The sequence below is a fragment of the Symphalangus syndactylus genome, chromosome 1 (assembly GCF_028878055.3).
Source record: "Symphalangus syndactylus isolate Jambi chromosome 1, NHGRI_mSymSyn1-v2.1_pri, whole genome shotgun sequence".
NCBI lineage: Eukaryota > Metazoa > Chordata > Mammalia > Primates > Hylobatidae > Symphalangus > Symphalangus syndactylus.
The window spans coordinates 110,514,853-110,538,008 of NC_072423.2; the positions used below are offsets into that span (position 1 = coordinate 110,514,853).

The 23,156-nt window shown below is 57.0% G+C and overlaps 1 protein-coding gene across 6 annotated transcripts in view; it reads left to right on the top strand.

The window, feature by feature from the left end:
- Positions 1–23,156, top strand: part of CACNA2D2 (calcium voltage-gated channel auxiliary subunit alpha2delta 2) — a 142,189-nt gene that overhangs the window by 100,422 nt on the left and 18,611 nt on the right. For 5 of the 6 annotated variants that reach the window (XM_055275900.2, XM_055275869.2, XM_055275879.2 and 2 more), the window contains exons 4-6: positions 10,191–10,250; positions 16,754–16,798; positions 20,021–20,162. In XM_055275900.2, the coding sequence (XP_055131875.2) occupies positions 10,191–10,250; positions 16,754–16,798; positions 20,021–20,162 (247 nt within the window). Of the gene's footprint in view, positions 1–10,190; positions 10,251–11,437; positions 11,456–16,753; positions 16,799–20,020; positions 20,163–23,156 lie in introns of those variants that run through there. The other variant, XM_063636409.1, reaches the window with a different exon arrangement.

Here is a 23,156-nt window from a genome sequence, read left to right on the forward strand (position 1 = left end):
TGGCAGCAGCTGGGTGGGGCTAATGGGTAACATTTTCACAAGGTCCAGAGTGGAGTTGTGGTCCTGGAGAGCAGACCTCAGCAGTTCAGACCCCAGAGGCTGCCCCTCAGATGCCTCTTCATGGAGAACACAGTGAGGCCCGTACTTAGATTCAGCCTCACCCCACTGACACCTTCACCCCCCACGCCATCTTGGATCCCTATTCTCTGTCATCAGCACCATTTCTGACCTGGTTTCTGCCATCTCTATCCCAAGGAAACCCAGGGCCTCCAAACCAGCAGATCCCCAAGGGCAACTCCTGATCCACCCCCTGACCCCTTGACTGTGATGGGAGCCTGAGGTCACTTAGCACTTCCTCACTGAGCTGGCTTGCCCAGCACTGGGGCCACACAGATCCATGAATCAAGTCCCTGCCTTCAAGGGACCACATCTGGGAGGGAATCAGGCACATGCAGTGACGGAAACCCCAGGGCAATTGTGGGAACCCAGCCCTACGGGCACCAGGATTCCTGGAGGAGGCAGAAAAGCAGTGACTCCTACAGGATGAGGAGGAGCCCACCAGGGGAGGGGATGAGAAAGGACACTCCAGGCTTGGGATACAGCACAAACAAGGCTTTGGAACTGCAGCATGGCAGGAAGGCAAACTTCAATGTCAATGTGGTAGAAGAGAGATGAGGTTGGCAGGGCCTGGTAAAGGATAGTGTTAGGAAGGGAGGAGTGGTCCAGGCATCCAGGAAACACAGGTCACAGAATTTGGTGGGGAAACCTGAAGGTGTGGGGGCCAGGGCAGATGACTTCATGATAACCAGCTTGGGTTGGGAGTCTGAAGGTGGGTTGTGGGGCTCGGGAGAGGTCTGGTCAGGAAGGCAAGGAAGGGGTCACGGGAGTAGGGCTGGAAGCCAAGCAGGGCTGCAGGGGGGTAATGAACAAGATCTCCAGCGAAGTTGGTGCCGAGGAGAAGGGCAGCCCGTTGGCATAAACTGCAGAAGAAAACAGGTCAGGCCAAGTTCAGAAGGCCCTAGAGAGAAGCTGAGTTTGGGGGAGGGGGAACCAGTCAGGAGGCACCTGGAGTGAGGTAAGGGAAGGAGCAACCCAGAACCTGGAGTTGTGTCTCCAGTTTCCAAAGTGAGTCTCCATCCTGTTCCCTGTCTGTGCCCTGCTCTCCATCCATGTCCTCACAGCCCTGGGAGGGGCCCCAGGCAGGGTTTTGGTCCCTCCCTGTTATAGATGAGAGATCAAGGTACAGAGAATTGAGGGCAGTGCTCCCCAAATTATGTGCTGGGTCAATTGCCAAGCCCTAGGAACTTGGGTACCTTGGCCTCTGTGGCCGGACAAGGGAGGAGGGCACTGTCACACTCAATGACCACCCCCGTGCCCACACACATCTCTAGAATGGGGCCTGATGAGGGGACAGGAGGCAGCACCATGCCCCACAGAGCACTCAGATAAGGATGTGTCCCTGCTCCCCTAGCCAGAGTGGCCAACGGCCCCCAGCTGGGTACCCTCACCCAATGCTAGCTGCATGTTTTTTTCTAAGGATGAGAGAAATGTTGATGAATTATGGATCATAACTTAGGGGGAGGAAAACTGACACAAAACTGGCAGAATTCTGATAAATTCCACCTGGGTTGCCAGAGACTGACTGACCTGCAGAAATGGGTAAGTTTCATGCTGGGGTGCCAGCTAGGTTGGTGGATTCCCACCCGTTTGAGCCCCTGTGGGATGGGGCTGAGCAGGGCAATATCTTGGAAAGAGCCCCAGCAGCCTGGAGTAGCCTTCAGTTCTGGGTTCCTTGGGGGTGAGGTGCCTCCATATGGCTGGGCTCTGAAGCCACAGTTCAAATGTGGACCTGAAGCAGTTTGTTGCATATATTGGTTTATTTATCATTGGGGCACCTCTTGCAAGTGCTCAACAGGAGACCTGGGAGCTCAACAGGGGACTGGGTAAGGCAGAGACCTGCAGCCCTGAGGCCAGACCTTTCCTGCAGCATATGGCTGTCCAGGTCCACCCACACCTCCTCCTGAGTCAGCCTGCTGCTGCAGAGTAGAAATCTCCAGAGGATGGGTTTCACTCCCATTTCCAGAAAACTGGTCTGTAAATTCAAGCTGGTTTCTGCAAATGCTCAGCCCAGCCACAGAGGCCCCTTTCCTCACCCTCTCCTTGTTCACACTAGACACATTTGGCTCCTGTCCCAGGACACACCCGACCTTCTCTTTCTGTATTGATTGTGGTTCCAGTTTAAAGCAAAAAAGCAATGAAAGCCAGTGGAATACCTGTTACCACCTGTGCGTGCCACTTCCTTTACTTCCTTGGGAAGGGATCTCAGAGCTCATGGCCTTCCTCCTCTTGATGTTAAAACGTCCACTTTGGCTGGGTGCAGTGGCTCACAACTGTAATCCCAGCACTTTGGGAGGCCAAGGCAGGCGGATGACCTGAGGTCAGGAGTTCGAGACCAGCCTGGGCAACATGGTGAAACCCTGTTGCAACATGGTGAAACTAAAAATACAAAAATTAGCCAAGCGTGGCGGTGGGCGCCTGTAGCTACTCGGGAGGCTGAGGCAGGAGAATCGCTTGAACCCGGGCAACAGAGGTTGCATTGAGCTGAGATTGCACCACTGCACTCCAGCCTGGGCAACAGAGCAAGACTCCATCTCAAAAAATAAAAATAAATAAAATAAAAATAAAATGTTCACTTTTTGGTAACATAACAGTTATAAGAGAGAGTGGGAGTTTTTTTAAGTGTCCTCTCTTGGCAAAATACAACATAGCAAGGATCCTTGGGAGCCCAGGATGTTCCGGGAAATTCTGTCTGACCTGAAATTCCAGCATCTGGGATACCAGGCTCCCCACCCTGGCTGGCCACAGTCATTCCCTCTGCGTCTCCATCACAGGCCACCCCTCATTTCTTCATATTTTTCCTAAGAAATTGAAGCACAGCCTGCCCCTTCCAGCCTGGACTGAGGGGGTGCAGGCACTGATTACCAAGCCCGTAACACCCACAGGGAGGCGGCAGGCCTGGGCCTGGGTGGAGTGGCGGCTGCCCTGCTGCAGAGGGAGACCACAACTCGAATGAGTTTTTCCCTGTTACGTGGATTCTGACCTTTTTTAAATAATAATAATAAAAAAAATCCATTTTACTAATTTTTTTTATCAACTCGCAGAAGACGCATGAATCCTGTGAGGGAAAAGGTCAGGGAGCCTGTTGCTGCCAACAGCGGTGATGGCCTCCCATGCCAGCCTTCCCCTGAGGCACCCTCTGTGCCAGAAATGTTTATTTTCCTTGCAGGCTTCTGTTTGCTGGCATTGTGGTCTGGGGTTTCAGTGTTTTTTATTGCTCTGGTGGTCATTTTATCTTTAAGTTGTAAACATGGTTAATACAAAAAGAGTAGGTTTGAACCTTACAATGTGCCATGGGCCGGGCGCAGTGGCTCGCGCCTGTAATCCCAGCACTTTGGGAGGCTGAGGCAGGAGGATCACTTGAGGTCAAGAGTTCAAGACCAGCCTGGGCAACATAGAGAGACCTTGTCTTGTAATAATTAATTAATAAAAACTATAACAAATTTGTTAAGGAAAAAATAAAGATGGGACAGGAGCCAAGTGTGTCCAGTGTAGATGCAGCTAAGGGGCGAAGGAAGGGGACTTGAGGGACGGGTAAGGCTGGGTGCCCGTCCTGTCCCAGGAGGCATGCATGTCAACAGTGCACCCGACAGGAAAGCACAGCCACTGGTGCGTCTCCATCACCCTCAGCACGTAAGTTACGGATCCTGCTCAGCCCTCGCTGCCCATCCTGCTGCGTTTCTCTTCATCCCTCAGAACCCAGCAAAATGTGAGGTCAGGGCAAGACCTGCCCTCAGAAGGTTGTGGTAAGTGAGACTGTGTCCATAAAGCTCTGAGCACATCATGTGAGGGCCACAAAGTCGCTGAGGTGGCCGTCATGCACGTAGCAGGCACTGTCTGTCCACACAAAGCCTCCCTCAGACCACGAGTGGTACCAGGACAGGGCTGAGTGGGGATTCTCCTGGTCTCTGACTGTGGATGCACCTGCTTGGAGCAGGAGGTGGATGGACAGACAAATGTCTGCTCAAGGCCAAAGCAGCAGCAGCAGAGGCCCACAGGGCCAGGGCCCCCTAACCCCACCAGCACTTCTGCCCCTACTGTCAGCCCTGGGGCTCCAGCTCCCTCCTGGCAGAGCTGCATCTTGCTTCATTATTATGCAGATATTTTAATTATGCAGATATGTTTTTAGACAGTTTTAAATATGTATATTATTTACTCATTAGACCATAACAGCTCTGGAAATTGGAAATCTGTATTTAGTATCTATCTGTGCACAATACACAGCTAATGCAGGACCCACAGGTGGGCAGGGAAGACGGGTGGCAATGGGGCCAGTGCTGGGCTAGGCAGGGGCTGCTGGGCAATCCTGGTACTTGTTCCCTCCCGTGGCCTGGACCCAGTGATACCAAGGCTTGTGGGGGCAACTCGGAGGGACAGCTGGGAGGCCAGTTACTGATCCCCTGTCCTAGGAGAAGGGCAAAGGGACCACTCTGAGGGGTGGCAGGAGGGACCTGAGTCCAACCAGCCAGGCCCCACCTGGCCAGGGATGGTCCTTTCCTGGAACAGTCACTGTCCAATATCGCTGGCCTTTACCATCAGGTGAACCTGGGTTTGATGCCCCCTCTTCCTCCCTAGGGGTCTGGGGCAGCCACACTAATGCTTTGAGCCTCAGTCCCCTCGGCTGTGAAAGGAGGGGAGCAGGAGAATCTACTTCTCGTGAGTCTTGCTGGGGAGGCAGCGGTGAAGCCCTCACCCAGGGTAGGCACTGGACCACACCTGGTGATATCCTGTCATTGCTACCTTCCTTGCAGCCCTCGACAGCATTCTCAGGGCATACTACCCCCAGCCTCCACCCCGGAGCCCACACTCCATCCACGGCTTCTGCCTGGCTCAGCCCTCAGTGCCCTAGATCTCAACATCCTGCACCCCATGGGTTCAGGGCCTTTTCTTCTAAGCCTCTCATGTCCTCTAGGAAGTGGGAGTAACCATAACTAATTAAGACCAAAGAACTCTTCCAGCCTTTCCCTCTGGGCTATGCAGAAAAAGTCCTATTTGATGGGCAGTTGCTCCTCAGACCCTTCTGGGCCACCAGTACTGGGCAGGGAGGGACTCCCAGGTGAGGGCTGGTGAGGAGAGGAGGCCAAGGAGAAGTGTGGAGCACCTAGCCCGGGGGTGGTGGGGACCAGGCCCTCTAAGGGGGGGGCACCCAAGAGCCCCAGCCCCCCATCACCCAAGGCCCTCCCCTCCTGGCATACAGGGGGCTTTCCTATCCCAGGTGTTGGCCTCCGAGGGGTGCCCATCCTGGCCCCAGGTCCCTGATCTCAGGTTCTTGCCTGTCTCAGCTCCCACTGCAATTGAAAACTGTTTAACATAATGAGATTTGCAGGTATCTGTGCAGGGGCTGCTCCCAGGGGAGTATTGTCCCCAGCCCAGTGCACGACCAGTCCTCCTCTTTCTTGCGTTTTCATGTAAGAATGGCTCCCAGAGTTGAGGGAAATTGATTGTGAAGTGAAACTCTCTGATAATTGCCTCTGAAATGCCTGCTGTTATCGTGATGGACTTGGCTGTGAGCATCCCCACTCAGCAGTCCCACTGAGGTTCCCTCCAATACCCTGGCCATGATGGGGACGTCACGGGCCAGGCCAGGCACCATCAGTGACTTCATAGCTGCATCGCCATGGGCAGCTCTTACCCCCTAGGATGTGCTGAAGAAAATAGACTCAGAGAGCTTAAACCACACACCCGGCATTACACAACTGGCTGGGCAGAGCCAGACTCAAGCCCAGGCCTCTACACAGGTCCAGAGACACCCCAATTTTCATTTAGCAGACATTCATTGTGCACCTACTGTATGCCCAGGGCCAGGTTACCATAAACTTGACAGCCACAAGACACTTACCCACCAAACCCAGTGCTCAAGGGGAAAGCAGACATGGAAGACGGTTTGTTGAGTGTCAGGGTCAGGAAGTGGATGCGGCTGGAAGAGTCTGGGCAGGAGTGGCCTGGGAGGGAGCAGTATGTGCAGGGCCTGGTAGCAGGGCGACCAGAGACTGCAGGCAGCTCCAGGAGCACAGCCCAGAGCCCAAGCAAGGAACCACTCCCAGGGGTCAGGGCTAGGAATGGAGTGCATCTCCCCAAGACAGGCAGGCACTCCAGAGACAGGCACCCTGTCCCTGCCCTGCATGGTATCCTAATAGGTTCTTCCCTCGCCTCTGGGCCTCAGTTTCTTGCCCCTTCCAGCCTGTCTCCAAACCATCAGGAGGACCAGGGAGAGGTAGAAGGGAAGTGCGAGGAGGGATGAACCTCCAAGGGTGGGGCAGGGTGGGCACAGTCTCCCTGCCAGCCCTCAGCAGGCCTGACTGTTGTCAGCTTTATGGGGACAGGAGCCCAAGGTCTGGGTGCTCAGCCTGGGCCAGGTAGGTGGAGCTAAGCTTGGAGATCCCTGCCTCAGGACATGTCCTGCTTGGTGGAGGAGAGTGAAGCCCACCTTGTCCAGAGGGCTGGTTAAAGGCAAAAGGAAGTTTCCAGGGGAAATAACACAGTCTGATAGGGCTAACCAGGCAGAAAGAGCAGATAGCAGGAGGGCCCAGAGCTGGGCAAGAGCCAGTGAGAGAAACCTCAGGGGACTGGCTGCCTATGTGCAGCTGCCGAGGGTTGGAGGAAGGGGGCTGCCAAGAGCCTAGCCACCCTGAGTGGGTGCAGTACTATGTCCAGTTTATAGGCAGGATGTTGAGGACCAGAGTGGTGAAGACCCTGCTCCAAGAAAGTCAAGCTTTGAACCCAGGCCAGGACTCAGGGGCTCCAAGGTCCAGGCTCTGATCTCTGCCCAGGGCCCCTCGTGCACACCAGTGGTGGTCCCAGTCCTCTCATCCTCAGGCCTGATGGGACCTCATGGTTGAAGCCTGCCCACTCCACTGCACCCCACCAGCTGCCTTAGCCCTTCCTCCCCCACCACTGGGCCCGCCTGTTTAGCAGTTTCCACATGTCCAGTGCCAAGGGATGGACTGATTGATCTGTAACACTGAAAATATAATAATGGCTTGATTGTTACTGAGGATTAAAAGTAATCCTTTTGCTGTGGCTATTATGACTCCGTTATTCACGAGTCAGTGGGCTGACCCAGGCCTTTGAGCCCATGGGATTCCATGAGCTCAAGGAGGCTGGGGGCTGGGGCCTCCCTCCCTGGGTCTCCCTTGCCCTGTCTGCTAGGCTCTGGAGCCAGAGGGGCCTGTAGCCCCCATGTTTTGGGGCCTGAATGTTTCAGGGTCAGAGCTGAGCCCTAAGAGGGTGAAGGAGCTGGAAACCCCCAGCCAGGAGTAGAGGCAGGGGCAGGAGTTCCTCAGGGTCATGGCCCAGCCTGGAGATACCCACTAGTGTCAGTGTGGCGTCTGCAGACCCATCGACCCTGTGGCTTTTCCGCGGCAAGAAACCGCATCTGCTTCCCCCACTCTGCCCCAGTCTCAACCCCAGGGAAGGACAGGGGCCTCAGCAGAGCCCCACTCTGAGGAAGATTTGGCGTCCCTGGGAAGGTAGTGGGTCACCAGGTAAGGAAGGAGGGGCACAGTGATGACAAAGGCTTGACCCACACACTGCCTCGTAAGGCTTTACACAGCCTCCAGGCCAAGTTACTGAGCTCGGCACCTGCTGTACTGCAGGCGCTCAGGTAACACTGGTGACAAGCGTTGCGAACCGTACAAGTCACACAGTAATGCCCTCTACACAAGGGCATTGCAGGCTTATGAATTGGGGGCCTCATCCATCCCTGGATCTGGGGTCAGGGGGTGGGCATTTGTGGTTTAGGCCAAGAGGAGGCTCCAGGATGGAAAAGGAAGAAGAGGAGTCAGGTGGGCCCTACAGGACCTGGAGAAGGTTGTGCCTTTTACATGCAGAGAAGTGGGAGCCACTGAAGGGTTTTGGGACAGGGGACGGTGTCATGACCAGATCTACATTTGGAGAAAAGGCTCCAGGTGTTGTGTGGAGAATAGGTGACTAGGATGAGAGGATGCAGGTTCCAGACAGGACAGAGCCTGAGCTAGGGGTGCACAGGAGGTGGTGTGAGGGATGCCGGGGTGGAATGGAGGAGGCAGAGGAGCCAGGGTAGGTGGCCTGCCCCAGAGGGGCACTCTGAGCTCAGGTGGGTCTGAGGGTCGCTCCAGGGAAGTGTCCAGGAGCTCAGGAGGGCCAGGATTGGAGGCAAGACATGGGAGGCATCACGGAGTAGAGAGGCCTGGGGCCCCCAAAACCCTAGGAGTGTGAGGCTGGGCTGGGGAGACAGAAGAGTGTGGGTCCCAGCCAAGCAGGCCCTGCAATTAAGGGTGGTGGGAGACAGAGGACTGAGCCTACAAAGGAGAGAGAAGCAGAGGCCAGGAGGGCCCAGCTCTGCGAGGTGAGAGGGTTTGACCCCAAGAGGCACTTTCTCCCCCTGCTCCCGGGACCCCAGCCTCATAGCCTCCCTGACCACTCAGTGTTCTTGGCCTGAGGAGGGGGAGCCAGCCCAGTGGGGCTAGAGATGGCCCTGGACAGCACCTCTAACTATGGGGGTGTGACACTCTGCCCCAGGAGAACAGAGGCCACAGCTCCACAGGAGGCCCCACCTTGCTCGCTGCCCTGCTAGTCCATGCTTCAGAGGAGGAAACGCCGGCCTCCATGACCTGACTCCCACTTCCCCTAATGGGAAGCTGACAGGCTTTAGTAGGACGTCCCCTCCGGGGCCCACATGCCATTATCAGGCCTGGACTCAAGGATGGGGGTGAGGTGTCCTGAATACCAAGGGGCGGGACCTTCTGAGTAGGGCTGTAGGCCTGGAGGTGGGACGTGCCTGCTCCACTGTGGGACAGGGTGGGGTGAGGGTGAGAGACCAGAGCCACCTACCTCACTGAGCATGGTGGGCCCAACAGAGGCTGGTCCCTGGATCTTGGTCGTGGGCTGAGCAAGACAAATGCAATGGTGAGGGCTGGGCTCTGGGGCCCAGCCTGAGCCGGACTCACCGTGTGACAGAGAGGCTGCTCACCCTCTCTGTACCTGGCCGTCCTCATCTGAGGAGGGCCACAATGGCCCCATGCCAGGCACACTGTGAATGGTACAAGGTGCACAGCACATCAGTCACTGGCCAGGGAAGGGTTCGGTGTGCGGTAGGCGGCCAGTTGATAGTGATCGTTGTCATTATGATTGACAGGACGCCACTGCTCTCAGCTCTGCAGAAGGCCCCCGGGGTCACACTCAGTTCCATCCTTGGGAGCCCCAAGGTTTCCTGTAGAGATGGGATCCTTAGAAAGTATAGAATAAGAACATCTGGGTGACCCGGGCTTAGGCCCAGAGGGTGGCCGGGCCCCAGCACCTTCTCCAGCAAGTCTTCCCTGAGGTCCCAAGCCCCCACAGCACTGCGCTTCCTGCCCCTCAACCTCTCCTGCCATGGTGGTTCTGCGAGGTTGTGCCTGTGAGCTGCAAGAGGCAGGACCAGGCCTGCCACACCTCCACCAATCAGCGCAATCTGGCACCCAGCGTGCCCAGTGGCAGGTGTGGGATGGACAGACACACAGCTATGCCCTGAGGGACATTCTGCTCTCAGGCACCGGGGCTTTGTTGGAAGAGGTCACTGGAACCAGCCCCAAAGGACAGGACAGGCTCTTGTGGACAGAGGGCTTGGGAGCCCTGTGGGAAGGGGCTCAGGAAGTCTGGGAGAGGGCCAGGATGGACAGCGTGGGCTGTGGGCCCCTCCTGTGGAGTTCCGGATAGCTGGCAGAAGGGCAGGGCAAGGCGAAGCACTTTGTAACTTGCAGCTCAGCCTTCGCTCCAGAGGAGCTTCCTCTTGGCACTGGGGTGACACAAGTGTGTGGGGGTAGAGAGTGGCCCTAGGGCTTGGCCTAGTACAGGGAGTCCCATGGAGATGCCCCTGGGGTCACTGCGCAGGCTTCACCTTTCCTGCATGGACCCAGCTGTGGTCAAGGAGGTGCCCACACAGCAAGCTGGGGAGTGTCTGGGGCAGAGAATCTTTGAGGGTCTCGTAGGATGAGGGGAAGGGAGTCCCCAGTCCAGCCTGGCCCCAGGGAGTGCTGGGGATGGAGAGGCTTTGGGGTGGGCATAGGGCAGGCTGCCTTCCTCAGCCTCTGACCTCCCTGTGCTCTGTCCCTCAGAGACTGGCTGATGCTGCAGAGAACTTCCAGAAAGCACACCGCTGGCAGGACAACATCAAGGTAGGAACCCCAGCACCCTGCCCAGCACTCAGGGCATGCCCATCCCTGGGTGGGTTTGAATGCCAGGGGGTGGGAGCTGCCCAGGCACATGAGGGACACGGAGCGGTCTGTGGAGTAGAGCCAGAAGCCTGTGTCCAACATTCAGCAATTCCTCCAGGCGCCTCTCACTGCTGGGCACACAGTGATATATGAGCCCACATTCACTCCAGAGGAGCTGTGGAGTCACCCGTGAGTGGGAAGGCTGCTTGAAAGTGGTGTTCCTTGTGTTCCCCAGATAAGGTGTTCAGATTCTTAGAGAGCCCCCGGGTCAGAGGGCTTTGGACTTCAGGACTTGTCAGAGGCTTTAATACAGTGACCTGCAAGAGATGCTGGGAAAAGGGGACCAAATGCCTTTCCCCAACTTCCCTTCCCTGACTTCCCTGAACAGCAACCTGTCCACCCAGGAGGCCCTCCGGCTGGGCTCAGGGGACTGGGCTGCCACGGTCACAAAAGCCTCTCCTTCCACCTCAGAAGGAGCTCAGGCTCGCTGCTTGGAGCAGAGGTGCAAGAAGCTGAGCGCAGAGGACCTAGTGCATAGGGGAGGGAAGGGGAGCCTCACCCATCCCAGCCTAGGCCTGAGTTGCCCTCACCGGTTCCTTGCTGTGTTTGATTTTGCCTGGGGCTGGATACACCTGCCCTCGGGCCAGCATCAGATGGAGGCAGGGCTCCTTCTGGATTCAAGGAAGCCCCAGTGCCAAGGATGATGGAACCCTTGAGAACCAGACTAGTTGGCAGGGCTCCTGTGTCCTCCACAGCTGCTCGGGTGTCTGGGCCATGCCTCCTAGTAGTCTTGTGCTAAACACAGGGAGGAGCAGGGTGGGAGTGGCAGACCTGACTCACTCCAGCTCTGGGCCAGGCACATCTGCTCTAGGAAGCAGCGGGGTTATCGTCCCTATTTGACAAGAAAACAGAAGCACAGAGTGGATAGACCTACCGGAGGTTACCTGTTGGTGGCAGAGATTCACAGCCGGCTGTCGAGTGTCAGGGGCTCATGCCTATGATCCGAGCCCTAAATCTGTTCCTATTCCCCAGTCCCCATCCCCCAGGCCATGCTGAGGCTGCCTCACCTTGCCCACACCATGGCATTCTTCCTTTACCCTTGGCAGGTGCTGGGTGCTGCCCTCAGGGAGTTCACATGAGATGGAAATGAAAGATGATTTTCTAAGGTGAACAAATGAATGGGCTAGTTACTCCCTAAACCAGCCCCCCTTCCCCGGGAGACAGGATTGACCCTTCTCTCCCTCTCTCCTACTCCAGTGCTACTTGCTTACAGTCCCTGTGGGACCCAGGCAAGGGCTTCGGTTTCCCCATTTGGCAAAGGACTGACTGGTGCCGGTGCTGCCTGTGGGCTCGGCTATGGGGTGTGAAGGAATCACTGCACACATCAGGCTATGTGGGTGCCAAGCCGCTGATGGCATGGGTGCATCTCTGGCCACACCAGCCCTTGGGCCCTGAGTACTTCTGTCCTGAGATGAGGCAGTAAAGGGCTCTGGCTGCTCCCCTCCCCCTGGCTTGACCTGAGGTGCCCCCAGCTGTGGGTGTGACCACAGGCAGCCCTGACCACAGGGCCACCTGGGCCCGGCCTTGTTCATCTCCCTCCCTGCCACATTCCACCGGATGCCTGCCGGCCTGTCCCACTGGTGTCCCAGGTAGGGTGGGTGGGGCTGTAGTTACCTCCTTCCTTACCAGCTACTGGGTCACTGTTCTTCCCAGGAAGCACTGCTGCTACCACAGCTGCCAGGCTGAAAGGCATCAATGCTAATGGTGTGTCCAAGAGCCCAACACCAGCCAGCTATGCTCGGGCTGCCAGGGAGAGCTGGCAGTAGTGGCTGCAGGAGGGACTGTCCATGCCAGGGGAGGGTGCAGGGACTTGAGGCTGGGAAGGGATGCTGTTTTGTCCCTTGCAGGCACACCACCCACCCCTGAAACCACATCCTTCCAATGACTTTCAGGAGATGACAGACAAGGAGCCACGTTCCTTCCCAGAACTCAGGAGAGGCACCTGGCCTGTGCCACAATTCTAGCCTCAAACTCAGGTCCTCTTCCTAGGAATGCCCTTATCCACCCCTCCTTCAGTGCAAAGCCTCTCTCTCCAGATGTCTGCCTAGGACTCCCTTTTCTAGCCCCAACCCTAGGATCGGCCCCCACTGCCCACAGTAGTGACAGCATGACCAGGAGCAGTCTTCTTACCTCTGAGATGGGGAGGATGGCGCCCAGCTGTTCTGGCCACAGAGGAGATGCTTGGCCCATGTGGCCAGACTGGAATCCACTGCACCATCAGCCGGGTGTGGCCCTCCCTGTATTGACAGCACACAGCAGGTCCAGATGCAAACCTCTGAGGAACAGACAATGGTATCAATGGTATAACCCACATCCACATGCCCACAACTCCACTGACCTCAGCCTGGGGGGTAGGGGATCCTGGAGTCTGCAGGGTCAGAGCTGGGACAAGAGATCAAGAGGGCGATGCCTGGATATAAAGCTCCTACCCCCTTCCTTGACCCTGGCCAACCCAGACCCTTGGACATCAGGGAAACGATGGCCCTGATTAGCAGGCAGTGCCTCCCATGCCCCCGCAGGCGGGCAGCAGGTGCCCTGGTGCCCATAACACTTAGGATAGATGAAGAGGGGCCACCTGCTGGACCACACTTGGTGCCAGCACCACACTATGCCAACACTGTGTGCCACCGAAACCACCACCAGGGAGGAGCTGGGCCAGGGCGTGGGTAGGGGAGGGGGGGAGTGGCCATTGGCCCCAGGGCCTCAATGCCAAAACCAGGGCCTACAGGAAACAAAGCCATGCACTGGGAGTGGAATGGAAGAGACAGCCCTCCCCTGGGAAGTGTAAGGGAAGGACACAGCCCTGCCCTGGGGAATGTGATGGTGGGAGTGGACGGAGCTCTGCCTAGGGACTAGAGGGAAGGCTGTGAGGGGGCTGGGCCAGGCTGGAAGAGTCAGCTGGACAGGACAGGTGGCCTTCCTGGCCTGAGGGTCTGACCCAGCCATAGGGCCCCTGCCTGCCTCTGCCAAGCCAGCGACAGACGGCTCTCTCAGAAAACAGTCCTCTTGGCCGGGCTGAGCTGGCACTAGGCCAGGGCAGGAAGGCCAAGCGTCCTCACTGGTGCAGCGGGTGGCTGGCCTAGGCCTGCACAGGCAGCTGGTGGGCAGGCGGCAGTCATGTCTGGCCAGGCCTTGGCAGCCACCTTCCAAGCACTGAACTCGGATGGCAACTGCCCTTCCCCCGCCCACCCCATGCTCATTTCCTCAGCTTGTTCCCTGAGACCCACCCTCCTCACACTTCTCTTGGGCTTGGCTCCTGCTAAGGAGAATGTATGTCACCAACACAAGGGTCACGTGGACCCTTCTGCCGCGCCCCTCGCCTGTTATCTGTGTGCCCAAGTCCACATGGGAGGGCATGTGTGTGAGCTCAAAGTGGGTGACTCTCCCAACTCCTACCCAGTTGGGCAAAATGGCCCCTAAAATATCAGGTAACACAGGGTATGTCAGGGGAGTGGACCCCAGACATTAAGGACACCCGTTTCACCCCACCCGGGGTTCTTCCACATTCAGCCTCTCCTCTGGGCTGTGGGGTTGCAAAGACAGAAGGTGGCCACTCATGGGCAGAGTTGGCCCTACCCCTGGGGAGGCCCAGCTCCCTGTTCTCTTCATACCCTCAGAGGAGGCCTCGTCATCCTGATATTATGAGTGGGGAAGTAGAGACCCAGAGGTGAAGCCTCATGGAGGCTGCATGATTTAACTGGGCAGCCTTGCCTCCTCGGGGGTGACCCCTGGAATTCCTCAGGGGGCCACTGGGACAAGCCAGTAGGCTGGGTCCTTTTTGGCTCAGCCTCAGTCTTCACTCACTGCCCAGGATTCCAGAGCTCACGTGTCCAGGTCAGATTTTGAGGCCAGGACTCTTTGCTGAGGTTCTGCACTCAGTCACTAGAGAATACTGCCTCCTTGTTGCTTAACCCAGGAGGCGGTCACTGCTGATAGACATTCAGGTACTGTGTTGGCCCAAGCAGACAGAGGCCTTCTCGGGGATACTCCCACCCTGACCCTGACAGCCCCTTCCTGCCACACCCCCAGCTCCACACCACATCATGCATAGCAGTCACAGCTGTATTTATGATATATTTTCACATGTATGACCTTGTGTGCCACCATCCATGCACTTCTTACCAAGGAAGGGGCATGGTCTCGCCCTCCTAGAGGCAGGAGAGGCTGGGAGCGGTCATTCCCACATGCATCAAGCCGTGGGGGGCAGGGAGACCATACAGAATCCTGAGCCTCATCTGTCATCTGCAGGGGGCTAAGAATCCTCCTGGGTGACATGTCCCCTATGTCCCTGATGCCACCAATATCTGATGTTCCACTAAGACCGTGAAACAGCAGAACAAATAGAGAAGCGGAGCCCGTGGAGCAGCTGGAGAGGTGGCCCCAGTGAACGCTGAGGTGCCTAGTGTTGACCCAGGTGCAGGCAGGACCCAGCCACAGCCTGTGAGGGGAGCCCAGGGCTCCTGAGGGCTGCAAGTGACCAGCCCCCACCTGTGTCCTTTCCCATGCTTGTGGAAGGTTTGCCTAAAAAGTGGGTGAGGCCCCAGGTTGTAATCTGCAGTCCTCCCACCGCACCCGCCCGTTTTCATTACGGAGGGAAAGAGCATCAGAGCTGTGTTTATAACCCCCTTTTAGATAACAAATCACATTTTCTTTTCACAGCGAGTGTGTTGAATTGATATTTTTCCCCCTCAGTTTAATGGGTTTTGTGTGTTCAGGAATGATCTTCATCAACCGAAACTCCTTATTGTGTTTGATGTAATGTCAGCTTTCATTATGCGCTTCGGTCAGAGCCGGGCGCAGGGAAAGGCCGAGCACCCTGCAGCTTGGCCCGGCCTCCGCCCCCGCCCCAGGCCCACCAGGGCTGCAGCCTTCTTGCACTGGTGGGTGGGTGGGTGGTGGGTGTGGGCAAGGTCGACAACAGGCTGGGAGGGCAGGTTGGAGCCAGGGTGCGTAGGCTTTCTTCTCCCTGCCCTCAAAGCGTCTGACTGATGGGGTCATGGGGCTGCTGTAAGAAAGCGCCAGACACGGCAGGCACCCTGGATGCTGGAACTCTCGGGCCGCCTTTGGTCTTACATTCCTCAGGAAGTTGTGGTCTTGCCCATTCGTGGTGCCAGGCATGCAGTCAGTGTTCCAGAATGCTGGGACTAAGCCTGCACATTTAGCCAGTGGCCTGCAGCCCCTAGACCCCTGGTGAGAGACAGACTAGGACTGTTCCCTGAAACAGTCCCAGGTACTGACGTAGCCCCTGGGCAGTCACCACAGCCAGGCCCCTTCCCAGAGTCCTGCGTGGGGGAGTCTGGGGAGCCTGGGGCTCAGAGAGGGAGTGGTCTAGCCCTGGGGTCACACACTGAGTGAGCCCCCGCTGGGCCTTGGGAAGCGGGTGTCCGGGCGACATCTGCCCTGGTGGAGTGAGTGCTGGCTCTGCCTGCTGCTTCACAGCCAGGCCCTGGGGGGCAGACTTGGTCACCACTCCCATCTGCAGACCACAAAGAAACAAGCCCTGAGTGAGTGAGGGGCCACCAGGGTCACACTGCAGGTTTTTGCTGTACAGAACAGGGCTGAGGAGCACCTGGAGAGGGTGACTTGGACAGCAGCTCTGTCCTGAGTCATGGCCCTGAAGCCCATGGGGGCAGAGTGTGGCAGCCCCTCCTGAGCCAGTGGCACTTGGCTGACACCGGGCTCACCTTCTGGCGGCCTCTGTCAGCCACGCTCGGTTCTGATTAAAGATCATTACACATGAAATTAGCCCGTTTGTGTTATGGGTCCCCAGGGCGGCTGGTAATTATGACGCACAGATGGCCAAGAACCCAGGCGACTGGCAAGCAGACATGGGCCAGGGACAGGCGGGGCAGACACAGGCGGGTGAGGGCCGGGAGGCAGGCGCCAGGGCCGGGCTTTGTTTTCTCCCGCTCCTGTTGTGGAAACCCCCTCGCATTTCACAACAAATCACAGATAATTAATAAGTACATGCCCGTAATGAGCAGGCTTTTTAATAGAAGAAATTGGAAGATGCAGCGTCGAGTCATTATTTCCCTCCTGCCCAAACTCGGCTCTGTTCTCCGTCTTCCTCGCTCCCTGGTGCTGCCTCAGCCAGCCTCTCTGCAGACAGAACCTAGAAGGCTGCAGCCCAGGACCCTTGGCCCCCGAGTTAGGAAGGCCCAGGGAATTCCCAATCGAGGGGTACTGCATGCTCCTGGAGCCTGTGCAGGGCCCCTGAAGATGGGCCTGGCTGCATTCTCAGCCCTGACCTATCCAGCCCTTCCAGGAGGGTGGCTCTGGGTGGGGGAAAAGGACAGTCTCTGCCCCAGAGGAATCTAAGGGTGCCATGCAGGCCTTGGGGCTAGGAGTCCTGTCTGTCTCGGGACCCTGAGCAGCTAGTGCTGAGGCCTCTCTCCCCCCACCAGGAGGAAGACATCGTGTACTATGACGCCAAGGCTGACGCTGAGCTGGTGAGCACCCATTCCTGAGCCACACCTCCTTGCTGGGCCTTGGTGGCCTTGGCTGTAAAATGGATGTTAGGACTCAGCGCCGCACATTCTGAGCTCAACCCTGCAGAGCCGTGGTGGCACAGGCCCCACCTTCCACCTCCCACAACTCCCTAGAAGTCCGGACCCCTCCAGGGCTGCATCTCTGCGCACTAGTGGGCTGAGCTTGACTGCAGTGTGGGGCAGGTGGTGAGGCGCTTGGCCCTTCCCGCATGGGGCAGTTTAGGTCCCAGATGGAGAGGACCTCTCTAAGTGCAGTGAGAGGAGGGAGACAGGGAGCAGCTGGGAAGGCTTCCTGGAGGTGGGCAGATGTGAGCAGGATGCAGGGACATCCAGGTGCATTTCCAGGTCAGGCCAGCTCCCTTCCCTGTGCTGAGCACTCCACAGCCTGGCCCATCGTCAGACCCTAACCCTGAGCTCACCTAGGGTCACCCACCTCAGAAGTGGTGGCACTGGGACTGACCAGAGAGCCCAAAGCCACACCACCCTTCTGCCTCCATGTCACTCGCTGGCTCAAGTCCGCCTGGGCTGCCCTGTGAGGTAGTGAGGTCCCCGTCACCATGTGAAAACTGTATGACTATTTGCAGGGGAGGTGGCTGTAGAGAAGACAAGTGTCTGAGGGTGTAGGGCACTTGGAGTAGACAGTGTTTGCTGAGCTTGTCAAGGCCCAAGACCCTCTGCCTGACTTTAAGGCAAAAGTAGTTGGACCCAGCGGTCCCCTCTGTAAACAGAGGTGTCACAGCAGCACAGTGTCTGGACTGCTGCCTGATTCAGAGGACCCAAGATCCAGTCTTCCTCTCCTAGGCCTGCGGGCTTGGTGGGTTTCCTGGGGCAAGTGAGAGGTACCCAATGACACCAGGAGGTGAGAAGGTTGGAAAGGATCCCTGTGTAGGATCCACAGTGCCAGGCTGGCCTGGGAGAGCCGCTGGAGGGCACAGGGCCCGAGACAGAGCGGGGTGGGCTCAAGCAGGTGTGCTTCCCCTTGGCTGAGCTCCGTGGCTCCCAGAGAAGTTGCTAAAATTAAAGCCGGAATCTGAAATTCAAATGAAGAGCGAACCTTTAATTAGACCCTGAATCTAATTCCTTACCCCACTCAGCAGCGGGCTGTAATTTTAGCAATCAGTGCATTAAATATAAACCAGGAGACTGCAGTTGCCCACCATACAAAGCCCCTGGGCTGGGGGTTGGCACTGAGGGGCTCCTTGGACAGCCTGGTGCCCAACCCCTACTAGGATGCTCTGAACCTACCTCCAGCAGCCTCAACTGTATCCAGGGCCCCAACCCCTCACTCTAAATCATTGACTCCTTGCCCCTAGCCCCTTGGACTTCTGTTGGGGAGCTAGAGATTGCCCGACAAGGGAGCTTTTCACTCTGGGGCCCAGCTAGACTAGGGTCAGCTAGGCCAAATGCCTGGTATAAATGACAGCACGCACACATTTTCCAACTCCCCTGCTTATTGTGTTGTTTTGTTTTTTTAATCTTTGCCAGAGGTACAGTTAGAGATCTTTCTAGACCATTTACTTTTAAATTACCAGCCAGAAGGTGGGGGTGGAGGAAAGAAAAGGAAGGAAAAAGTTCGCCAGCTGATAGCTTATCAGAACAGAATCCAAATGTCACATTAGTTGGGAAAGTTGGGAGATTAAATTTTCTAGTGCCCTTCATCTGCCGCTGACATTTCGGGGGCTTCCTTCTCCCGCGCCTCCCGCTCCTCTGAGCAGAATGTGAGTGGCGCACGCCTCACAGGCGGCCGCTCCCACTCTGGCCTCCATGCTCCGAGGCTGCCTGCCCTGGCTCTACCCAGCACCCGAGGGCTTCTAGGGTGTGCCAGGGGTGGGCAGATGGGTGGCACACTGCAGAAGGGCAGTGGGAGGGCAGCAGACAGCTTGGATTCTGCTGTACAAAATCCACCTTCAAAGAGATGAAAAGAGTGTCTGCCACAGGCCCTTCAGAGCCATGCCCCTGGGGTGTGGAGAGCTCATCTGACTGGGTGGAGAGGCACGGTCACCCTTTCCCCAGACAAGACACAGCTTGGTCAAATGCCTAGAGGCAGAAACACAGGGGAGGGGCATGCCCAGGTCATAGTGGGCAGCGGGGGTCAGCCCACGTGGGCCCATGGTGGAGAATGAATGAGCTAAGCCTGGGCTGAGGGTGGTCATAGAGGCCTTGAGGGGCAGTGAGGGAGCGTATGGGATGTTCAGCTGCTTATGATCCCTCCTACCAGCCTAGGAAGCCCCCCAGCTTTGCTCTCCACCCTTAGCCTCCTTCTTTCCCTTGCCTCCCCAGTCTGGCTTTTTCCTCTTCGCCTTCACTCTCTACCATCATCTTGCCTCCCCTCCCCCTTGCACACCTGCACCCAAGCCTGCCCCCCCACCATCGGCTGTGGCATCAACACTAGTCACAGACCCACTCCTGCCAGCCTGTGATGGTGGGCGGGGGCGCACGGCGCATGCCCAGCCTGCCCGGCCGTGAGATGCCATAACTGGCACCTGTCAGGCTGCTGTGGCTCATTTTAGAAAATCAACAGGGGCCCTTTCAGTCCTGCTGCTACCAGGCACTGCAGACCCTCCCTCTGGAGGTCAGCAGGTCTGAATGGTAGCCCCCAGCCCAGCTCTCCCAGGTTAGCCTCCCCGGCTCAGACCCTAGAGCCATCGGGCTGCAGGGGATAGTGCCCTGCCTTAGATGGGGCTAGGGCCCTCTCCCTGGTCCCAGAGGAACTCCGTGAAGGGGCTGGGCAGGACCCAGTGATGGCTGTGGGGACCCAGAGCTCCTAGGAGGGACTGCTGAGGCCTCCCTGTGATTGCACACGGCACATCCTTGTAAGCGGAATTCTGGAGCCCGCTCCTTCTGACTGGCTCCATGATTTGCCTCCTTCCCTAATTGGTTTTCAAGAATGTGGAGAAGAGGTTGGTTTCCTTTCGGTTTTAAAATTTGGGTTTAGCAAATGTGGAGATGGCGGGTGGGGTGGGCAGGGGGAGGTGGGAGTCACAGGCCCCTTGGGTGAGGGGTCCAACCCCGTGTCCATCTGTCCCTGTGTCTCTCCATCTGTGTCTCCTACTGCAATATTCTCTCTTTTTGAGATGCCCCTATCTCCTGGACTCTGGCCCTCCCTGCCCCTACTTGCAGGCCTCTACAACCCCATTCACCGTTTTCCAGCCCTGACACTGCTGGGGGGTGCCCTTTCTGCAGGACGACCCTGAGAGTGAGGATATGGAAAGGGGGTCTAAGGCCAGCACCCTAAGGCTGGACTTCATCGAGGACCCAAACTTCAAGAACAAGGTCAACTATTCATACGCGGCTGTACAGATCCCCACGGACATCTACAAAGGCTGTGAGTGTGCAGAGCAATCGGGACAGCCCATCCCACCTGCCATGGGGGCAGGCCCACTGCCAGGGCATTCCAAAGTCCCTGGGGACAGAAGGCCAGCGTCATCTACCTCCAGCCTCCTACACCTGAGATTACTCCTGCGCACGTCTCAGATTCACCCACATGTGGGCATCAAGCACTCACAGGCAGAGCCTCACCCTAACACTCAGCAAGTTGCAAAACACTGAGCCTCTATCCCTGTGCATGCATGGTCTCCTGCCCATGTATCCACAGGCACCCACACAAATGCACGCACACACACACCGTTCCCCACATGTTGGACTGAGTGCCCGCCTGCCCCTGAAGGAAATCCTCACCACCCTTCCCCCAAGTAGGAGTGGTTGAGAAGCTGCAACACATCAGGTGGACGGCGGGGTAGGGGGACAGGGAACCATCCCTCACAGATACCAACCCTATAACACTACCCTCCTTCTCCTGGGCATAGAACCAAGGAGGTAGGGAGTTTTCCTGCCCAGAGCAGCCAGGAGCTGGGGATGTAGGGAAGGGGGATGTGGGAGAGGGTGGTTGACAGTCCAAGCTTCAGGGACAAGGCAGATTTACACAATGGGGAAACGAGGTCATTATAGCTAGAAGGATTTGAGTCAGACATAAGGAGGAACTTCCTGAAGCTCCTGGGAGGTAAAGGGGGAGGAAACCAAGAGTCAAACACTGGATGGGGAGCTCCAGCAGCAGGATTGAAGGCACTGAGGCCTGTTGTTTCTGACACAGTTCTGTGGGCACCTACAGAGTAGCCTTGGAATCCAAGGAGCCCACTTGGCCAGGACTCAAAAGCCCCAGAGCCACTGCCTCAGCTCTAGAATGCAGGGAATTCCCAGGGTCCTCAGGGAGGCCCTCTCCACCTCGGGGTCAGCTAGGCCCTCTGGGCAGCCTCAGGTCAGGTTGGGGAAGGATGCTCCCCCCTACTCTCCACAGGCTGCCCGAAGGCCACCTGCCCGAGCCAGTCGAGGGGCACTATCACAGACAAGCACACTAATTAAAACAGGAGCCACACCGCCCTCTCCAGTCACCCCTCGCTACCCACACAAATTGCATTTTATATGTTTTTTATTTACTGTGTCACTTTTAATTAAATCTGTAATCACCTGCCTGAGGGGGCATGGTCCCCTTTCCCAACTCAGCATGATCTGAGAGTATGTGCACGTGGGTGCAGGTCTGTGCGCATGGGGCTGAGTAGCAGGCCCTTTCCAGGCGGGGGCAGGGGTGTTTGCGCGAGTGTGCCTTGCCGTGTATGGGTAAGCACGTGTGGGGTCACAGGTACCTGCATGGACAGCCCACGCAGAGCAGGGGTCTCCTCTTGGCCCTTGACCTGGACCAGGGACACCCCTCTGCTCTAAGCCTGTCATTGTGCAGATGGGAAAACCGAGGCACAGTGAGGGGTGGGACCTGCTGGGCAGACTCTCTCAAGGCAAACAGTACTGTGTGAAACTCTGGAGGGCCTGGCTTTATTTTTTCCTTAGAGAGAAAAATAGAAATTGTTCAACTCACTAAGTTTCTAAATTAGGAACAGGACCATAACATACTGTTCAATAAGCAGAGCCAAGGCTCGAAATATGTTTTGTTTTCACATTATGGTCAGTTACGAGAAGCCACAGGAACAGACAGCGAAGGGAGTGGGAGCAGGGGGCAGGGATCAGGCAGCGGATGCAGCAGAGGCTCCACGCTCCAGAGGGGCCGCCCGAGGGAGAGTGCCCCGGAGTGTGTCAGTGCCCCGTGGCCGGGGCAGAGGCTTGAGAACTGTAAATCATGCTTTCTACCTTTGTCTGCCTGCTGCAGGTGGTCTCTGGTGCTCACTTGAGGTAGATTTTTGATGGGGATCCCTGTACGGGGTGACAGTGGCTGGGCTCCACATGGGAAGAAAGAGGGCGGAGGTCCCTGAAGGAGGAAGGAGGCACAGAGGCCTGGCAGAAGCAGCTGTGTCCCGCTCCTGCTGTTTTGTCCTAGTATCTAGGGACAGGGTCACTGCACACATGAGAACATGTGTCACACACACACGTCGGACCGCCCCGAGTTGGGGGTCAAGGGTACTGCTCAAACCATCCTGAATCTCTGCCCAGGTTGAAGGGTCCGCAGGATGGAGTCTATTCTCTGAGAGGAGCCTTGTTCTCTGTGTGTGTGTGTGTGTGTGTGTGTGTGTGTGTGTGTGTGTGTGTGTGTGTGTGTGTTTAGGGATAGATCTGGACAGAGGATCACACACGTGCAACTACAAGGGTTGGGGGGAAGGGAGAATGGGGTAACTGATGATAGGGGGTTGTGAGCAGGACCCACGAGTGTCCCCTGTAGGTGCAGAGTGGTGTGTAGGCATGAGCATGTGTGCCCTTGTGCCCATGGTGGCAGCTGGGTTGCTAGGCAAGTGGGTTCCATCTGGCTGGAAACACACAGGTTAGACACAGGTATACCTGTTGGAGGGGTGTGCAGTGTGCGCATGCGTGTACAAGTACACGTGCCTGTGTTGGAGCAGGATCTGGCACCGCCCCTGCCCCTCCAAGAGCCCCCGCCCCCACCCCTGCTTGCTTCTGGCCCCAGTTGATTAATCATGGAGCTGAGTGGCTTCCAGCTTATCAGGTACCTTAATAGCTGAATAATTCCAGTCCCATCAGCGGGCCCTTAATTGCTTTCTTATGGCTGCAGCCTGGAGTGCATGCTGAATGGGTGAGCTCCTGGGGGACCAGTGCTAGCTCCAGGCAGCATGCTGGACCGAGGGCTCCCAGCACCCTGCCACCTGGGCAGCCCCTCTCCAGAGGCTACCAGCCACAGCCGCCCTGCCTGCTCATGTGGGGCCTGGAGGAAGAGTAGGCTGAACTGTTTCCTTTCACAGCTTGGGAGGGGTGAGGATCAGAAAGTCTTCCTGGAGGAGCTGGGGCAGCCCCAGCTGGGCCCTAGGAAGTAGGGAGGGTCCGGATAGGCCGAGAACAGGTGGGAGATTCTAAGTGGGGGCAC